Below are 19,798 nucleotides of genomic sequence, written 5' to 3'. Positions count from 1 at the left end.
CTAAAAAGGAAAAATTACCAACGAATTCAGCAGCGCGCTGCAGTCGGAGAAAACTTTTCCAGTTATTTAAAAAAAAAAAAACAGCACAAACTTTCACGCGCGGTGCGTTCTTACCTCCTCGTTCCCGGCTTTAGCCGCCGGGGCTAACGAACTGCCTTGCGTTTTCTGGTGCGATGATGATCAGGCACATTCTGTGCGCTGACCGAGCTGGCTGTCCTCCTGGCCGCTGTGCCTGCGTAGCTGCCCGTGAGCGTGGGGAGAGCTATATTGGAAAAGCGCTCCAATAAATTCTCTTACAAACGCAGTATTTTCCAGCTGGCTGCTCTGCTGTGCAGCTGGAGAGTCGGGTTTTGCTGGCGAGCCCAGCCAGCCCTTCACGTCCACGCTTTTCTGGCTGCCCCCCCCCCCGTCCCCAGGCTGCTCCCCTACCACCTTCCCCTTCTCCCCCCCTTCTTGCCCCGTAGCGAGCGGGAGCCGAAGCAGCTTTCAGCCAGGAGCCCGAGTCCTTGCATTGGCCTAGACGAATAAACTGGGAATTTGAGGCTATTGTCACAGAACAATTGTTGCTGCTAAGGGCTGAAGAGCAGCTAAAGCTTGCAGTGGATGTTTTTCAGACAGTCAGCTGAATAAATGCTTGGGGCATTACATAAATGTCATAGCGTAAAGATCTGGGGCACTTGGATTGGAAATACCGCCGAAGTTCAAACCTAGCCCTGGCAACCGGCGTGAGGAATTTCAGCGAAGATCTTAAAGCATTCAGGAGACTGAGACAGACAAAAAAAAAAAATCTGAACTCCAGTTCTGAGTCTAGGCAGAGCCTTCTGCTGGGCCACGCTGTTTCACTTCTGATCGGCACGCTGCCAAACCGATGCCTTGGTCGTGAACCCGACGGAAAATAAAATCATGGGGCTATGACGGTCGTTTTGCTGAAATCTTTTTATAGTTTACCCAATATGCTACATCAGAGCCCTTTACGATTAGGGGTCTTACTGGGATTTTCTTAATTGAGAATTAGGGCATTATTTCTAATTTTAAGCAGGTGACGCCTTGAGACAGCTGAAGAAATTGAGCAAATCTGGGGGGCGATGGAGCAGCAGGAGCTTCAGAGGAACCAGAACGAACTTGTTGGGGTCGCAGCTGTGTGTGTGCGATGGTTTTTGGGGTCGAGGGCTTTGGGAAGATCCTCTCTGCGGTGATCTTTGGGGAAGGGATGAGGTAGGGTTGCTAGGAGGAGCACGGGCACCAGGCTCCCGTGTCTGTATTTGGAAGGCATCTGCCTTGGGGCACCCCGTTGTGTGCTGGTCACGCTGCTGGGATGGCACGGGGGACAAGGCTGTTGTAATGTTTCTTGCCTTGGGACCCGGTCCATTCTCTTACCCACCAATGCCCGGCCGTGGTTTGGTTCCTGTTGGCTCAGCTGTAGGTGAGCTGGGCGCGATGGAGCTGCTGTCCTGTAGCCAGAACGCGTTGACACCACGCACAGACCCACCTCGGGAGCTGGCGTCTGAAATCCCACAGATCCTTCTGCCAGCGTGGCTTTAATGACCCTAAAATTAGGGGTCACCACCCAAACAGAAGAGGTTTATTGCATCCTTCCAGCTCTTAAAACCAACCCCTGCTAAGGGATGCGCTCTGCCCTTTGGAGGCACCCAGGCTTCGGCAAAAGCCTCCGCGTGCTCCCCGCTGGGTTCGTGCTTCCCGTTTGGGATTGCTCATGGGGCCGAGAGAGGGGCTCACGCAGACGTGGCAGCGACGTGGCACCACCGACCCTGCGCCCTGTCGTCGTGCTGGCCTCGGACCCGAGAGGTGTTGGCTGCGTTTCCTGCGGCACAGGTGTGTGTGAGCTGAAAATAAAAGCCATGCGGGTGGCGTTTCACCACCCAGCAGTGTTGCCCTGAACCAGGAGGGAAAGAAAGCGATGATTTTCAGGTTCTTGGAGAGAAACTGAGTGCGGTGCTTGTTCCGTGTGCGTGCATCTCCATCCAATTTACTGGCTCGTTCCTGCCAGCTCGCTGGGGTGTCTCTTACATGGCACGTTCTTTTCTCAAAGTCTTACTTTTAAGGGAAGGATAGTTCAGTAGGTGCTTTTTTGCTTTTTCTGAAGCCATTTGCACTTCAGAGGTATAAAACTTGTTAAGGTAAGCGTGATACTGAGGAATGCAGACGGTTACGATGTTCAACAAGATAAATAATCCTGTGACTTCTTGTGTTAGGGAAAACCGAATTCCTGAAGAGTGGATTTGAGCGTATTTTTGTTCCACAGCTTCTAAAGCAGTTAAAATTGTCCTGAATCTCAGTAAAACCTGGTGGTAGGCGGCAGGAAGGGCTGGGAAGGTTGTCTTCCCCCCCGGCAGCTGCTTCACTCTGGTATTTTTAATTTCCCTCCTTTGTTCTCCCCTCTGCGGAGCTGTTTGTGGACTGAGTTTTGTACCCTCCGAGGGTTTTCTTAGATCCGCGGGCTGCACTGCCCGTCTTCTAGGAAGGGATTTGGGGGAGAGAAAGTGCCAGGAGAGGGTGGCCCAGGGGCAAAGGCTTGGGCTTTGAACTCCAGCACGGTGCCACTGAGCCCAGCAGCTCCGTACCGGAGACCTCAGGTGGGGTGTTAGAAATCTGGATTCTGCTGTGCCTAATTGCTGCGGGCCGCGCGGGCTTGTCCCGCCGTAATTCCTACGCAGGACTTCAAGTATCTTTTAATGGCTGGCCTGGGCCAGTTTTTTTTCCTCCTCTTTTTAATAGAACCGGAGCGGAGATGCCAAAACAAACCTTTCATATCCTGATCGGAGCGCTGGTTGCCCTGCAGACAAAGCATCGCGTGCTGCGGCCGCTGGAGCGCTTCGGATGGTTCCTCGGCACCAGAAAGCGGGGCGGTTGGGATCGGCTGTGCTCGAACGCAAATAATGCACGGCCCCGGGTTGCTGGCGGCCGCCCAGGGCTGCCCTCTCCCTGGGGCAGCAGCCTGGCGTCCCTGCGCAAAATGCCGTAGGATTTGTGCTCGCGAATGCCCTCCGAGCGGCGGGGTTTTTTTCAGCGAGGACCGGTGGAAATAACTCTTCGCTCCCAGCCTCTCGGGTTTTTCAGAATCCGGGAATGAACGAAGCGGGCTGAGGGTTGAGCTGGATTTAGCTGAGAGCCGAGCGCACGCTGTGAATGGAAGAGCCCGCGGTTCTGTCCATGGGGTGGGGGCGGGCGTTGAGCTGAACAAATTGTTCGCTTCGGCTCCTTCGCAGGCAGAGACGTTAGGGTGGGCTCACGAGATTGTTCTGGGGCGCTGGTGGGTTTTTCCCTTCCTCCCCTGGAGCCGTCGTGCGGGTGCGTTTGGCAGAGCTTAACTCTTGCTCCACCCGTAGATCTCGTTTCGTATCAGTCTGGGAAAGTATAAAAGCCCAGCGGTCTGTTAGGGGGGGTGGAGTGGACGTGGGGAGTATACGGGGACGGGAGCGAGCTGGAAAGCGGCACCCCAGTTGGGTGAGAATCTCTTCCCTTCGGTGAGACACAAATAAAGATCCGGAGAGCACGTGAAAAAGTTGTTTGTAGTGCTTGGTGCTTGGATGGCTCCTGTCTGAAACGTACGTGAGCAGAGCGCTGGCCTTCTTACCTGGCCTCGTCCTGTCTTTTTATGTCAGTAACGGTGTCCGTAGCTTGGAGCCCTACAACAAATGTCCCCATATTTTACAGCATTGTCAGTGCTGGCAGCTGAGCCTCTCAAAAAGCAAAAAAGTGGATGGTAAAACATTGTTCTCAACCAGATTTTAATGCTGTGAAGCAATGAGTTGATGTAACCACGAGGTTTCTGGAGGCACCCTGCTATTGTTCAGGAGCAGACGTTGCACCAGTACGGACACGAAGCGCTGCGCTGCTGAATTCTGCCTTGGGGCTGCTGCCCTGCGGTAGGTAACGCAGGGAAAGCACGCAGAATTAACACGGATAATTTGCCCTTTAATAGGGCTGACAGCTGAGCGTCTTCAACTGTCATATTTGAAGCTGCTTTTTGCGGTCTGCTGGCAGGGTTTGTCCTCGCTGAGGAGCCCAGGTGGAAATAGGGACGTGGTCCTGGTGCGTGCCCTGCTCTCGTTCGCTGCCGTCGTGGCTGGCAGCAGGACCCGGCCTCTGTTAGGAGCAGGGAATTGCATCAACTGCTGGTGCTCGGGGAGGCATCAAGTGCTCCTCGGAGCATTTTGGCGGGGGGATGCGGGGCTGCGAGCAGGCAGGCCGCGTGTGCGGGGCTTCGGGAGCACCTTCAGGGCCGGCAGAGCGGGGCCCCCAGCGTGGGTCTGGCAAATGTCTCACAAAGGTCTCGATGCCCGGTACCGAGGCCTCACTCGGTGGGCAGATATTTCACCGTCTTACTCAGGAAATGCCCGTGCTACGCGAAGGCAGCTCACACCTTGGCCAGCGTGTGCTGGCAGGAGGAGGAGGAGGAGGAGGCTGCGCCGGCGTGGGGAGAAGGCCTCAGACTCCGGGGCTCTGACCCAGGCCTCGTCTTCGGCGATTTTTTTCCACCGAAAGCTGCGTGGGAAGGGGGAGAGCAAATACAGCGTGGCCTCCGCCTCGGGAACAACTGCAGCTCGGGACAGAAAACCCCTGGGTGTTTGCCAGGGGGAAGTGGAGGAGGGGAGCAGCCGCACGGGGAGCTGCAGGGGGAGGCCGGCACGGCGCTGCCCGACCCGACCCACTGCGTGCCCGCGGCACGGGCCCGGTGCCTGCTGCCAGAAAGCTCTCCCCGGTCCGCCCTCGGTCCCACCGGGGCTGGTTCACCCCCCCTGGGCTGTGTGAAGGTTTTTCAGCATTTCCACGCGTCCCTCACGGAGCACCGGGATGATTTGGGCTCGAGGTGGTGAAGCAATCTCCCTCCAGACCCTCACGGCTGCTTCTCTTTCATGGATGCCGCCTCCTGTAAGCGGTTGTTGGCTGTGGTTCCCCTCCAGCAGGAAACGTTTCCATCCCAAATCCTTTTACTTCACTTTTCTGTGTCGCCAGGACGGTTTAGCAGCAGCTGGCGGCTCTGCTCTGGTCACTTTGCAGCCTGGGCATCTCCTGGGGAAGAAAATTCCGCTCATCCCCAATCCCTGAGGTTTGGGGGGCTTGCCCTGCGCTCCGGTGGCATTCGGCAGCGTGGGTCCGTCCGAAGGAAAGCCGGACTGATGGACGGCCGGCGGCTGGGTAGGAGGAGCAGAGCAAACACATCTCATCGGACTTGTGGGGATCCAGGGAACTCTCACGGGGCCTTAATTTCCTCTAAGGCAGCGCGTGGAGCCTCCTGCTTGGGGGCAGAGGGCACGGGTGTGCCTTTTGTTGGGGAGATCCCTGTGCAAATTCACCCAGAGCTGCCTCGTGCACGGCTGCAGCTCAGGTTGTGTCGGTTACCTCAGTCTGAGCCCTACGGGCGGAGGCTGTGCTCCTTGGTGCTTATCTCCGCGGGGCTCGTCCGGCTTTTACGGCACCGCAGCTGCTGAGACAACTGAACCTAGCACAGGTCGTACCGCCGGCAGCGTGCTGACCTAGGTGTTGGCTGTGTTCGTTGGCAGGGCTGTATTTAGCCCGCCTGTTTAAAAACCAAACAAAGCAGGGCTCACGCCCTGGTCTGAAATGGCCGAAACCCCGGGCGGCAGCGAGCGGGGCTGGCTGCGAGCACCACGGTTTGGAGCTGGGGACCCTCATACAGGGCAGCAGCACCTGCCCCCAGGGGTGTGTGTGTGTGTTTGCTTTCAGGAGCTTTTCCTTGCTGTTCAGGACGCTGAATTGAACCCACAACTGCCTGTTGTGTGCTTGGGGAAGGACTGGAGCCCATCCCAAGGACTTGTGCTGATGTAACACGGGATTTTTCCCCCCCCCCGCCTTTCTTCAGTCATATTTAACTGCTGTGGATTTTTTTTTTTTTAAGATTAAATTTTTACCTCCCTCCATCCCTCAGCTGCTCCCCGTGCTTTAATCAGAGCAATCTGAGGACTCGGCACGTTGATGAACTTGCTTCCTGCAGCTCTCCGAAGCCTTTCTGCAGGGGAGGCAGAGGCCGTGCCCATCCCCGCGCCTCCAGCAGCGCGGTGCCACCCGGGGGGGGCTGCTGCCACCGTGTCGAGGCTTTGCCTCGTTGTTACCCCAGATGGGCAGGGTTGGAGGACTTTTTCCATGGGCGAAGGCCCCCAGCCTCCCATGGACATGGCGTAGCATTTCTAAGTATTTTTCTAGCTTGGCTCCGCCGCTCTTCCTCCTCCACCACTCTTCCTCCTCCGCCGCTCTTCCTCCTCCTCCACCTCTGCCTGCGCCACCCGGGCACGTGTCGGCTCCCAGCTGCCAGCTCGGCGCACGCGATTTACCGGCGGCGCCATCTGCTTCGGCTCGCCCCGCGCTGTCCTTGTCGGTCAAGCTGAGCGCCACGCCAGCTGCGTGCGCGCCGTCAGGCGGCTGCAGCCCTGCACACGTCACAGCCTCCCCCAGGGGAACGAGCCTACCTGGGAATGTATTTATCTTTAAAGAATCAAGCCCCTAAATCATTTTTCTGTCCCGTGGCTGTGTCCTGAGCTGGAGAGGCCGCACGGCTGTCCTGTGTCGTCCTCTGTAGCCAGCTTTGCGCGTGCTCTTGCCCAAAGCAGTGCCCACGCAGCAGCACGAGGAGGAGTTTGTCCCGGAGGATGCAGGAGCTGCTCACGGCGCTGCCCGCACCACCTTCACCGGCACCGCCTGCCCCCAGGACAAGCCACGCAGCACGGTCAGAGCCGTCTGCCTCTCCTCTCCCGTCATTTTCAGCTTCATTCAGCCCCATTTTGGGGCAGGTGGAGCGAACCCTTCTGCTAATCATCGTTCCAAAGCCCCTGATGTTTCGAAAGAAAGGAAGCGGGTTCGCCTGCCCCCAGTAGCTGGGTGTCCGGCTGAGGTTTGGGGCGACTGCCCGTGACTTCTTCCAGCGCTCTGTTCTGTGCTCGCTTGCTACTTCCTAGTGCTAGCCGAGAAAATACTGCTTTGCAAGGTGTTTGTGTAGAGATTAAAACTAACGAAGCTACAAACCGCGTACCCAAAAGCTGATCTACAGGAGGAAAAGATCTACACTGCAGCAGAGGGAGTAATGGAGCAGGCTCTGAAAAGGCTCGACTCTAAATATAGAGGGACCACGCTACGCCCGGCGCTGTTTTGGAAAGTGTGGCTGAGCCACCGTTACGGGTCTTCCCCTCCTCCACCTGTGCTGCGGGGTGGCAGAGGATGAAGTAGACGTTCCCGCGTTTCGCTTTCTCGGGTTTATTTTTGGTTTAAATCCAGTGGGCTTTTCTGGGGTAGGATGCGTCCTGGTTTTAAGGTGAAACAAGGAGTGGCTCTGCCGCTGCTCACACCGCCGTGCCGCCTAGGAATCGAAATGGGCGCTGGGTGTTTTTTACCCTTAATCTCGATTTCTGTGTAATGGAAATAAGAGCGAGACTTAACGGAGCAGCACAACGTTGTTCCAGCAGGCACGGGGGCTTTGTAGCATTGTACAGGTGCTTTAGAGCCTTGCAGAAGAAAGCCAGGGGAGGAAGCAGTTCGGAGGTGCTCTCAGCAGCTTTCAACCTTTTTTCTACCTGATTTTTAAAAAAAATACTCCCAAGGTGGATCCCCAGCGAGCAGGCACAGTCCTGCGGAGATCAGGCTTAGAACCCCAAACTTTGGGGATGTTCGTGCAGTCGGCTTTACATGCAGATGCTGAGGATGCCTTTTGTCAAAAGAAGATCTCTTCTCCAGTAAAATTGGCCTCTGCTTCTGAAACGAGAGCATGGTAGAATTTCACTGAAACGTTGCTGGCGGAGAAGTAACATGCTCTGGAAAGTCCTGTGGGAAACGGTGCTCCAAAAATGCCATCGGTCTCGTGGGCGACGGAGTCGGAGCGGCGCTGCCTTCCCAGCGATGCTTGGAGACAGCTCCCGGCAGGAGGAGGGAGAAGGTCTGGTGCCCGGCCACCCCTTTCCTGCCTTTCCTGCAGTGTTATCCCTCGTGGAACAGCAAAAAGCCTGACTGGGATGGAGACCTGGATTCGAGCTCCGTGATGGGGTGATGCCGGCGACCGCTGAGCCCCCCGCATGCTCCACCAGCCCTGCAAGAATACGGAGAACGCGTCTTGCTCTGAATCTGTGGGTTTCGCCTGCAGGTCGAAGGAGCCAACTCCTTCGTTTCAGGGTATTTTGCTTAGCTGATGTGAAACTCGTGGTCACCCCGGTGCTTTTCTTAGGGACACGTTTGGTAGCAGCACGCCTGAACAAGGGCAGATGCGTCAGAGGCGCAGATTTTTCTAAGAACTTGATTATTGCTGTTGCGTACAGTCTCTGCAGTGCTTCGGTAGTAAATCTCATTTACCACGTATTGCTTTCGCTCTCGTGGCTGGTCTCGGCTTCCAAACAGGTCAATCTCAGCAGCAAGCCACTTGGGGTAGTTTGGGAAGAAAAACCTGGACCTCGCTGGGGCTCCTCTGCCTGGTGGGAAGGCGGTCGGGTGGCTGCGCTCCAGCCTAGACAAGATGCTCCGGGCCAAAAATGCTGTAGGAGGAAGGGATGGGGGGAAAAGGGAATTATTTGATCACTAATTCCTTATTCTAAGACATCCAGATGTGGCAAAGGCTTTGTGCGGCGACACTGGATTCATGCATGCGCTTCTGCCGTTGCCTTGTTTCTGCATCATGTTGTGGTTTTCTCTCTTTTTGGGTAGTTTTAGCATTTATCCACCAGAATCAGGATGCTTGTGATCCATTTTCATGATATTACGGCTTCTAATGTAGGAGAGCGGAGCCGTGGATTTATGTGTCCCTTGCCTCTTTGTGTTTATTTCTGCCTGGAGCTCGGTAGCAGGGAGCAAGGGCGTTTTTGTAGCAGTTGACTCTAAAATGCGACGCTGTAGTCCACATGCTAGCGAAAGCATATTTATGCTCCTGCTGAACCGTATTTTGTGGTCGCAGCAGAGATAAAGAAGGCGGGCAATCAGCCAAGGGCTGCAAAGCATGTGGGTTCCCCCATGCAGCCGTGAGATCGGGAGGTGCAGCTCACTTGGTAATTTCTGCTTTTTTTCCTGGCTTTGTTGGCTCGGTCGAGCCGTCAGAGGCAGAAAGCGAGTTTGCCGCTGCCCCCTTTCCTTTGCAACACCTCCATGCAGGGGAGCAGCTTGTGCGAGGCGCTGTGGGCTCTGCTGCTCGCCTCCGAATAGTAGGTGCTCTCTTAAAACTGAACGACGATGCGTTGTGAGACTGGCCACAGCGCCTTAATTGTGGGCGTGCGGTTTGTGCTGGTGTTCGAGCCTATTCTGTGACTGATGCCAGAGGTGCTTTGAAAGGGGATGAGCTTAGGGAGGGAGGGCAGGTGGGTGTTATTTCTTCGAGACTTGGCAAAGTGGGTCTGGCCGATGCGGCCAGGTAGGACTGGAGCTGCTGGTTCAGCTGAGCGTGGAATAAAACCTTAACGCTTGCATAGGCAGAACTTCAATCACTGGGTACCAAAAGTTGTTTTAATATCGCTCTGCGGAGGCATGGCTTTTCCAGCACGTCTGTAGTTGGGCTGATAATTATTAGTGGTGGCTAGATGGTATCAGTCGTGCCATTCAGCATGTAGCTTTTGATCTGGCTGTCAGTTCTGCTGGGTTTTCTGTGGGCTGTGGAATTAAAATCTCACTCAAAGTAATCCCCCCTTCCCCTGTCTGTTTTTCCAGGAGACGAAGGGCAGAGTGGAGATGGGCAGCAGACCGTGCAGCCATCGTCAGTCGCTGGAATTGGCTCCAAGCCCACGTCTCGGACCTGGAATACCGAATCCGGCAGCAAACGGATATTTACAAGCAGATTAGAGCCAACAAGGTGAGGACTGTTTGGATACGTGTGATTTTTGCCCTGTCTCCTAATGGCTCTCCCTTTCGCTGCAGTGGGGAGTGTGTATGCAGAGTGTGATGCAGTTTTTCCCCCCCCCGCGTCTCAAAAAGCACATTGCACGGCTGTGACTAATGGTGATGCAATTTGGCATGGGCTGAGTGCAATTCTTTTCCCTGGTTCCATACGGTAACATGAAGAGAGCAATTCCTCACCTAAAAGCCAGTCTTTGGGCACCAAACAAAACTACCACTTTTGCACGTGGGTTGCACTCGCCCACCGCTCCGGTCTTTGTTTATTGTTCGATTCGTTTAACCTTTCTTTGTCTTTGGGAGTATCTGGAGTTGGGGATAAGGAACAGCTCGACCAGAGGCTTACTGGGGAAGGGAGGGGACTCTGGAGGAAGTTAGCTTCAGATGCTATCACAGAGCACAGGCTTAAAATTGAGTCAGGAAAAAAAAAAAAAAAAAGACTGTAGGTGCTGACCTTTCTCTGTGCAAAGAATTTTTTTTTCAGACTTGCTCTCAGACGGCAGGAGAGCGGGGGAGAGCAGAGAAGGGATGAGGAAGGAATCGTTATCGAGACTTGTCCAGGCGCGCACGTCTAAATGTCAGGCCTTGGAGGGAGGAATGTCTGGAGTTTGTGGCAAGAAGGATCTGGGTATTGCATCAACTTAGAGATCCTCAGGAATTCAGAGTCTGGTGAACCCTTTTCCCGAGATTTACGGTGGTCTGGGGATGGCTGGGAGGGAGACTTCCAGAGGGGTAGAGAGGCACGGGCAGGAGAGGAAAACTGTGGTCTTTATGCAGCTATGCAGAAGAACAGGCTGATGGGGTGAGTGAGGGCTGTCAATGACTAGGTGGAGGAGCCCGGCTGGCTGAAGGGAATACATCAGGGAGGGGAGAGGAGAGGAGAAGGCTCTGGGACGTCAAATCAACAAAGCAGCATCAGAACGAATCCTTATCCCTTCTGTCTTAAGAAAGCAGATCTTGCAAGGTGGTTTTGAAGTATCAAATACAAAATGGCTAAACATTTAATTACTAAAAGTTGAATAGTGGAGGAAATGGGGAAGCTCATCTAATGAAGTAGAAGATTCGGTGCTTTCCCCAGGTTCTGACAACTTGACAGACTCGTGAAGTGGCCTGATAATGGCTACAAGCACCCCATATGTTTTTATCGAAGGTTGCAGTCTCTGGGTCTGAAAGGAGAACATCACGGTATTGTGTCAAAGTTGAAAAGTAATCTGAGGCTTTGGAAAACAGCTTGTCATCTTCTGTTCGTTTGCTCAAACAAAAACTCCTCAACTGCGATAACCTGATGGGTGAATTTAAGATTAAGCCTGCCAGTTACTGTGGCAAAAGAGTTCAGATATTCAGGATCTGACGGTGGCTGTCCTGCCTGCACAGGAAAGCAGAAATCACACACCCTGTCTTCGTGGAGACCACCGCTTGCACCCAGCTGTCGTTGTGTCGGTGTCATTGAGCTCAAGGATGCCTTGGCAGATGTGTTCAGGTTTTGTCAACGAGGAGCTTGGAGTAAGACTTACAAATCAGCTCGCAGCAAGTAGAGAAGAGGAGGAAATAAACACACACTTCAGTAACGCAGGAGTCTTTGAATGGGCTTGACTTCGGACTGTACAAGGGCGAGGGTTAAAGAATTTGGAGACACCGTCTTTTTTTGGTCAGCATAACTTAACTGAAGCCATTTTGGCCTAAAACATAAGGAGGTTAAGATGTAGCCTCTGGAAACATTCACACTTGCTGTTTCTTTTTATTCCTTTTCTGGTTTTATTGCATCTGTACGTTAAAATTTCCCTCCTGGTGTACCCTTGCAAGCAGGGTGCGTTGCTTTGTCAAAGCAAGGGAGGGACACGGCAGTGGAAAACAACCTTCTGTTTTGAGGGTACGTCGCTGCCCGGCGTCTCGGCACTAATTGTGTTTTCAGCACATTGGGAGCGCTTTGGTTGGAGCCTGGCGAGGTGTGGAGGAAAACAAGAAATTGGGCATGTGTGCACAGTTCGGCATCAAGTGCTGTCTCTTTTGGCTGCTTACAAAGAGCAGGCTTACTGCCTTCGATTTTGTGTTGGTTTGGAAGCGTGCGTGCAGTTAATTGAAGGGACTGGATGTCCACGAAGGTAACGGGGTGTTTTTGTCTCCTTTCACTGATGTGCTTCCTTGGGCTGTTTTTAGAGGGGGTGCAGGACGATGCCAGTTCCCCCCATCAAGTCTGCACACCTCCCTGCACGTGTGGGTGGCAAGTGCTCGCTGTTGGAGAAGGAACGGGGAGCAATTCCCCTCTCCCGTGTCTCTTTTCTCGTGAGTTTCCCTCTTACACAGAATACAAGGTACATGAAGATGAAGGGCTCTTGCAGGAGTTTTGTGTAGCAGGAGTTGGCTGGAATACGATGACCGGGACTCCTTGAAGACCTTCAACGATTTGTTTTGCTCGTCGCCCCTGCAGAAGACCCTGCTTCGACTCTCTCCCAGCCCATCCAGGAAGGTTTCACTCTGCTCCCTCCAAGCCTTCAGCCCCATGGGGCCGTGCTGGGGCTGGAGCCGCTGATAGCAGAGGAACGTGTGCTGGGAAGGGGGGCACGAGCAGGAGCAGCAGCCGGCGGTGCTTACGCGAGCTTGCCACGTCGGTGCGGTGGTGTCGGGCTCAGAGCACGACGAGCAACACGGCTGGGGACTCTCCATCTCTTCCGAAGGGTCCTGCTGTGGGTCAGCCCCCTTCCTTCCCCCTGGTCCCTTGGCAGAAGCTGCCAGCCTCAGCTGAAACTGCATCCGAGAGCTGCGCGAATGAGTTCTTCATTATTCCCATTTATTTTGGAGGATGCTGGTAAAAAGCAAGCGCTGCGTGAGCTTGGAATAACTCGCCGAGCGCCGTGGCTTTCCCTGGCCTGAAAGGGAGTTGGAAGTTTGATGTTGCCCTTTGACTCCTGTCTGTTATTCAGACGGGTGCAAATAACGGAGATTCAGTTATCTTCAAAGCAGAGAGCCTGGCTCCACAGCAGAGAGCCCGACCAGCCTGCGGGGCAGTGGGCTCGTGCAAGGCAGGCGCTGGACGGGGACCAAAGCTGTGCACACCGTGGGCATCGTGCAGGAGAGCGCAGCCCAATCCCCAGCACAGGGACATGGCCTCTCAACATCTACCTGTATTATGCTGAGCCACCGGGCGCCTCGCTTCGTCCTCTTGCCTTTCAGCTGAAGGCAGAAGTCCCTGGTGGCTGTTCCTGTTCCCGATGCGCACGCTTCCCCATCTCATTCTCTCTCTGAGCAAACGCTCAGCCCGAGCGCTTTCCGGAGCGTCAAAGGGAAGCGGTTCCCTCGCTGCCAATTTTGCATTTAGTCCCGGTTCCTCCCCTTTTTGTGTCCCTTGTCTCCTACACTGGACACGCGGGGACGACCGACCTCTGCAGCACGCCTGAGGATGGTTCGAGAAGCGGTAGCAGAATGTGATGGGTGCTTCCGAGAGGGATTTTTCCAGGAATACAAGAACAGCACAGCAGCATTTAATTGATTTTAGGCTTCCAGCCTCTCTCATCTACTAAACAGCCTTCTGGGATCTCAGAAAACTGTAGAAAATTGTCGTCGTGTTTATCTAGAAGCTGGCTGCTTCCTGATTGCTGAGGCCATGAAGAGTTGTATTTAGTTTATGAATGATCTATTTTTAAATAAATGATCCCGGAACGACGAGCCACCGCTGTTTCTCTGGAAAGCCACGGACGTGTTGTACAGGAGATGGTGTCAAGGCATAGGATCAACCTTACAAGAGATTTGAGTGTCCGCGTGCCGTGGCTTCGGTCATTGTTACATGCAAGGTTTGGTTTTGAGGACTTTGAGGGATGACTTGTAGCCCTTTCCTCTCCAGATAATGTGTTCGGGTCTGCTTTCAGGCTGACTTTCCTTGGGCACACGGGGCAACCTCTGAGGTTCCCAAACGACTGCTCTGTCCAACTCCGGCATGGCTTGTCCCCAGCCATATTCATGGCCTTTAGGTTCTCCTGACTGTCATCCCTCGCACATTTTAGCCTGCTTCGGTATGGTATAGCTGGGAATAGGCATAATTGTAATGATTTTATTTTCCTTTGTGTCACCGGGTGAGAAAGCAGTCCTCCTGCCGCTGGAGTGAGCTTCGCTTGGAGTGGAACACAAACAGGACAGCATATGTGAGGCCCGATAAAGCAGTGCTCTGCCACCGCGCTTTGTCCCGCTGGCTTTATGGCAGGGGCTTGTTTATCAGTGGTGTTCTTCCCTTATTGAATTTTGTGAATATCACTTCTTTGAAAAAATCTGCTCGGAGTTAGGAGTCTGCCTGTAGATTTCTGGCGCCCGCTCACAATGCTTTGCTCGGCTGCGGCGGCGAGTTCCACTCGGTGCTGTTAAAGCAGCCGTTTCCTGCCCTGCGCTACAGCAAAAGGTTCTCGCTGCCTTTGCTGGCGTGCAGCTCGCTCAACCTCCAGCCGGCGAGCGTGCAGGAGGAGGGGAAGGGCGAGAAGGGAGCTCGCTGTCTGCTCCTAATGGGCTGGAGGCGTGCGATCTGTCCTCTGCCACCCTCCTTCCCCATCCGAGTCCAGCTCCGATGTCAGGAAAATCCAGCAGGGCACTCGGTTTGGCATCACGTCTGAAAAATGGGGGAATGCAAACCTCGCTTTGCAGTGGTTTTAGGTTTTTTTCTGGAGGATGGAAGGATGCGCAGTTTCCCTGCTGAACCCGAAGGATCCGCAGTTAATTCCCGTTCCGTTCCCTCTTTTTCAGGGGCTGATAGTTCTCGGTGAAGCATCGCCCCCCGATCCTGCAGTAGATGATGCGTCCCGTCCCGTTAGTGCTGAAGTGAAGCTGGAGCCCGGGGCTGACCGGCTGGTAAGTGCCAGCAGCAGGGCGATGCTGGGGGCCTGGCGCTCTGCGGTCCTGGAGCCGGGAGGGATGCTCGAACCACAGGACTCCTGCAGGAGCCCCTGCGGGGCTTCACGTGGCCATGGCCCCTCTGTTGGTCCTGCCCCCTCCCGGCTTATTTCGGGGTTAATGAACGATACGATTTAAACACCTTTTAGCCCAGAGTTCCTTGGGGTACCTTTGTAATATGCATTAGCATTTTATGAAGCTTAAAAATCCTAACTAATCCTTTCCCTCTAGCAACAGTACCTCAAACTGAGAGCAGCACAATTAGCAAAGGCTTCTGAAGATGTGACTATTAATAATCTGCCTGAGCTTTACCCCTTAGAAAGGGAACTAATGATTTCAGGGAGATGCACTGGAAACTATGTGGAGTGCCAGGTATTTATTATTTAATGCAGAAATGTAGGCCACAGAGTAAAGGCTTGATCGTACCGTTTGCTCTGGCTGTGATTACTTTTGATCCTGCGGGACACGTCGACGTATTAAAATGGAGGATTTTGAAGTCGCGGTGTAGTACGAGGAGAAGGGCGGTCCCTGCCTGGCTCCAGCTCCTGCTGCCAGGCTGCAGAGCTCCTGCTTCCCTGTCCTGATGGGGAGAAGCAACACCTCACTGCGATGGGAGTGCTTGGGTTTCACAGCCCAGTATTCAAAGTAGTTGATACAGAGAAAAAAATTAACTGAAAGCGACCGTAAAATTGTACTTCAAGTATTTCCTTCTGTCGCTGGTGTGACTTTGTCGGGGTTTTTCTGATACTGAGCGATAACACGAAATGCTGTGAAATTTTTGATTAACAGCGCACCGCGAGGGGTTATTACAAGTGACTGTAATGAAACGTCCCCTTGCTTAACGTTGCCTTTCAGATGTGTGTTTGGAATTTAAGTCTTTAATTAGCAGATTAGCTCAGCCCCAAAACTCCGCAGTGTAATTGGTACAACGAGCAGGTTGTGCTCAGGACCGATGGTGCTTCAGATGGAAACACAGCCGCGCCGCAAGAGCACCAGGAGGCTGCAGAGCGACGATGGCAGGGCCGCCACAGATCATGATTGAAACAGAAGCATTACGCAGTGTCTGGTTCTGAACAGTGATGTCCGTCTGTCATCCCCCCCCGTCCATGCTTTAACCCAAAAAGCACTCAGTGAATAATAAACAAAGGCTGGGACAGCGTGCTCCGGTTCTCTTCGGAAATAGCACGCTCCTGCGCTGGTGGATTGGCTGCTGTTTGGGAGCTGACCTGTAAATAGGCTGATAACGGAGACGAATAATCAAATTTAACAATGATAAGGAAGAAAATTTTCTTCCTTATCTGTCTAAATCAGGATGTTTATCCAATGATACGGGTATATTTTCAACCTGGAATCTGTAGATGGAAGCACTGTGTCCCTTCTGATTTTGTCCCTACAGATTCAAGACATTTTCCTTATACTTAAAATCACCACGCTGTCCTTTTTCAGGTTGTCTTGGACATCTCTGTATGTATAGAACAGAAAATGTCCAGAGGTGTACGTCTCCATGTGTATAGAATAGAAAATGTCCACAGATTTGGTGAAGAGGAAAGAAAATGCTTGTTCGGGCAGCGCTGTTTTTGCTGCTCGCAGCCACCTCACTGTTGCTGAGTTTACTCATTTCCTGCCTTGTCCCCTTTCTCATCCCTTTCCCTGGGGCAGAAGCTCTTCAGACAGGGATTTTTATTGCTGGAGCACTAGCACTACGGAGATCCGGTCTCTTGCAGGTCTTGGAGGTAGCAGTGACACAAGTAACAGGTACCAAGAGCAGCAAAGAACGTCTGCGTGAAGCAGGCTTAGTTACTACGAAGTAAAGCAGTAGTAGCTAATGCTTGGCACCTTTTTGCAGCTCCTTCTGTAGCCGTCCTTGCTCCTTGGAGGGTGCCTCCTCCCGAAATGGACTCTTTCTTCCCCTGCACACGTGGCTGCTGGTGGGTGTGCGTGGCACCGAGCTGCCCGCTTCTCCGGTGGGGCTGGAGGCGTCAGCCAGCAGAAAGGCTGCCTGCAGGCACCCAGCTTTTACGCCCTCCTGCAGGAGGGTTTGTGCCTAATTAGACTTGCTCATAAGGGTGGGGTGTTGAGTCAGAGCCTTGATCTGCTCAGAGCCGGCGATTAGCCCAGAGACCATTCCTGGTGCATTAGGACACTTACTGGAAGGGTAGCTCAGGCCTCTGCTGGAGAGGTGCTTATCGTTTTGGCACTCCTCGGGCTGCTTACAATTAGATTTTTCTTTTGTTCAGGCTCGGAGAGCAGAAGCGGTCTGCAGTGCAGGGTGAGGGGAGGGAATACCTTCTATCTCATGCCCAGCTCTTCACCTTTGGGTCTCATCCACCCCTGGGACTCCTTTGGCCAACGTGAATCGAGGATGTGTGTCCTTGGGCATCAGCTCGATACGTAGGGTATGACTGATAATCCCTAGGAGGAATTAATCATACCGGCAGTGGAGGGAAAGGCTTTACAGAGCAGGCTTGGAAAGGTTCGTTGTCAACTTCCACTTTGGAACTGGAAGCCCAGGAGGTCACTAAATGTTTTTGCCTGAAGATGGGAATAACGTGAAGCCCTGAAGAAAAAGCTCAGCGTTGATACCTGTTCGTTGCTGGACTTGCTAGCGAGGGGACGCGGTTGAAATTTTAATAATACACGAGAGAAGATACTGGTGGATGTTTTGTTAGGACTTTGCCGTGCACTGGGGAGTTGTGTCTAGTAGTAGGTGAGGGTCTGAACCTGTGTTTTTGGGAACGCGAGGGACATTTCTGGTCCTGGGTCGTGACTACCCACCTCCCAGCACATGCTGACGGAGTGGATCCTGTGCTGCTGGGAGAGGTACTCTGCTGGCTCCTGGTTTCACGTGCAGCCAGCAGGAGCGTAAAGCTGTATCTGACTACCCTAAAAGCTCCAGGCATCCCGAAGATCTGGACTTCCAGCCCCAGAACCTGGAGAAGAGCTCGGCGTGGAGCATCGCCGTGGTCCTGCTGCGAAGATCCCAGCCTGGCTGCCCTGCCAGCCCTGGAGAAGCGCGTGGCACGGGGAGGTGCGGCCAGGGATAGCTGGGGACAGAGTCTGAAGGCTGGAGGTCTCCGCGCTCGGAGCTGGTCGTGCAAGAGCCCGGTTAGGGAACGCCCATGTCCAGTGCGATAGGGAGAGCCTGCGGTGTGACTGATAAAAGGGACTTTGGACTGACACTTCGCAGCTCCTCTGCAGAAGGCGGCTCACCCCGTATTCCTATCTCGAGTAACCAAGCCAGAGACCGCTCCGGAGAAGAGCTTCCTCCTTTAAGGCCCTTCCTGGAGGAGAAAATAAATAGCCCTGTTTCAAAAGAGCTCATGAGTCATGTGCACCCGCCCTCCCGCGCCGTCCCTGCCTCCAGCGGAGGTGTCGGGTGATGGCACGGGCTCGCCAAGGCTCAGCGAGCCGAGGGGAACGGCTCTCGCCCTGCTTCACCTCCTCGGGGCGCAGCGTTCAGCTTGCGTAAGGCTTCCAGCCCCGTCCGACCCGTGCCTGGGGCGGCCGAATACCAGACGAGCCCATCAGCCCGGACAGGAGAAATGTGTTTTTTGTTAGCAGAAGTGCAGAAAAGCCAGCCAAATTCCTCAAATAGGCAGCGGGCAGAAGTTCTCTGCCTCGTCAGAAATGGCTCTGCCCTGGCTGAACCAGGTCTCTGCTACGCCGTACGCGGCCCAGCACCTCTGTAGCCTGATGCAGGTTGTTCGTGGGGTTGAGGAGTGATTGCAGGGAAGGTTTATTTAATCGAGGCCAGTGCCAATGCTTCTCAGAAGGAGCCTGGGACGGGCAGGGTGGCTGCCCGGACACCTGGATAGATGTCAGCCCTTTTTCTTTTGTCTTTTTTATTAGTGCCTGAAATGCACCACCGCCCTTGGGTGCACAAAGGGGAAAGCCCAGCTAGAGAGACACTGGCAGCGAGTGTAGGAAGTGCTGCACGAGGGAAGAAAGCAGGTTTAACCCCGGGGAAGAGGAGGAGCGTGTCTGAAAGCAAAGACGGGGCTGCAAGGATGTGTCTGGGGGAGCCTCGTGGCAGGGCAAGGATATTCCAGACCTCACCGGCACCGGCTGGGGTGGAGAGCGGGGATGCTGCGGCAGGAGGCACAAAGCCAGCGTGTGCAGGGAGGTGACAGTGACTGTGCCCCCTCTTTTGCCACTTGCAGGCCAGCACGAGCTTTGCCATATTCGATATTTCCATGCTGGAGCCGCGCAGTAGCTGCCTCTCATCGCAGCTTGGGAGGGTTTGTCTGCTTTTCACACCCAAGGCGGGAGGGAGAGGGCTGTGCCTTCAGCTTAGTTCGTACTTGCTTTCCTCTTCACGAAGGTGTTTCCAGCTTTGTGTGTATCCGGCACTTTTAAAGAGTTGGCCCGCGTACACCCCAAAACCACTGCCTGGGTGCATTTTAATTGAAAAGATCTTGCAAAGTGCTCTTTGGGCCGTGCTGGCACAGGTATTTAGTTAAAATGCAAATTGACTTGTGCAAGTCCGCTCTCCTTGCCACCCGTTTTCCCCCAAAGTGCTGAGGCAGGCGCTTGCAGCTCCGTGGCTTGCAGCACGCCGTCCGACGCGAGAAGCAGCCTGCGAGCTGTGCAGGTGGTTAGGAACTTCTCTGCACTTTGAGACAAAATCCTAAAATCTCCCTAAGGAACTCAGCCGAAGTCTTTCATGCTCCTTAGCGGTCGCCCGAGGGGAATTGCGAGCCTTTGTTTCTCACATGGAAAGCACTGTTGTGTATCCATCCTCTTGCCAGAGCTGCTCCCCACAAAGTCCTTACATCCCCGGTCTCCCGTTCACACTGACTCCTAAATCCTTGGTTTGAAGTTCTGCTCGGAAGCCCGTAGCTACAGTGCAGAAACCTCAGCTAGAAACTAGGAATTAAGAGCTGTAGCTACTTCAGAATATTTCTAAGCATTTATTTATCATTTTTCTCATCCTTCTGTAGAGTGTTTCTGGATCCCAGCCACTAGAGAACTTGGGGATTTCTGCTTCAAGTACTCCTGAATCCCATCCCGCCAAGCCCTGTGGAGCACCAAGACCCGTCAATGGAGTTATTAACACGTAAGCTGCTCGTGTGTTACGGATAGAGTCTGA

At 53.8% G+C, this 19,798-nt stretch overlaps 1 protein-coding gene across 8 annotated transcripts in view; it reads left to right on the top strand.

Moving 5' to 3' along the window:
• KANSL1 (KAT8 regulatory NSL complex subunit 1) overlaps positions 1-19,798 on the top strand; it is a 94,660-nt gene that overhangs the window by 54,548 nt on the left and 20,314 nt on the right. For all 8 annotated transcript variants that reach the window (XM_080565408.1, XM_080565407.1, XM_080565409.1 and 5 more), the window contains 3 exons: positions 9,655-9,796; positions 14,563-14,667; positions 19,650-19,765. In XM_080565408.1, the coding sequence (XP_080421534.1) occupies positions 9,655-9,796; positions 14,563-14,667; positions 19,650-19,765 (363 nt within the window). The remainder of the gene's footprint in view (positions 1-9,654; positions 9,797-14,562; positions 14,668-19,649; positions 19,766-19,798) is intronic.

The sequence above is a fragment of the Anser brachyrhynchus genome, assembly GCF_964034855.1.
Source record: "Anser brachyrhynchus genome assembly, chromosome: 22".
NCBI lineage: Eukaryota > Metazoa > Chordata > Aves > Anseriformes > Anatidae > Anser > Anser brachyrhynchus.
Note: the sequence above shows the minus strand (reverse complement) of the source record. Positions and strands in the feature narration are given on the sequence as shown.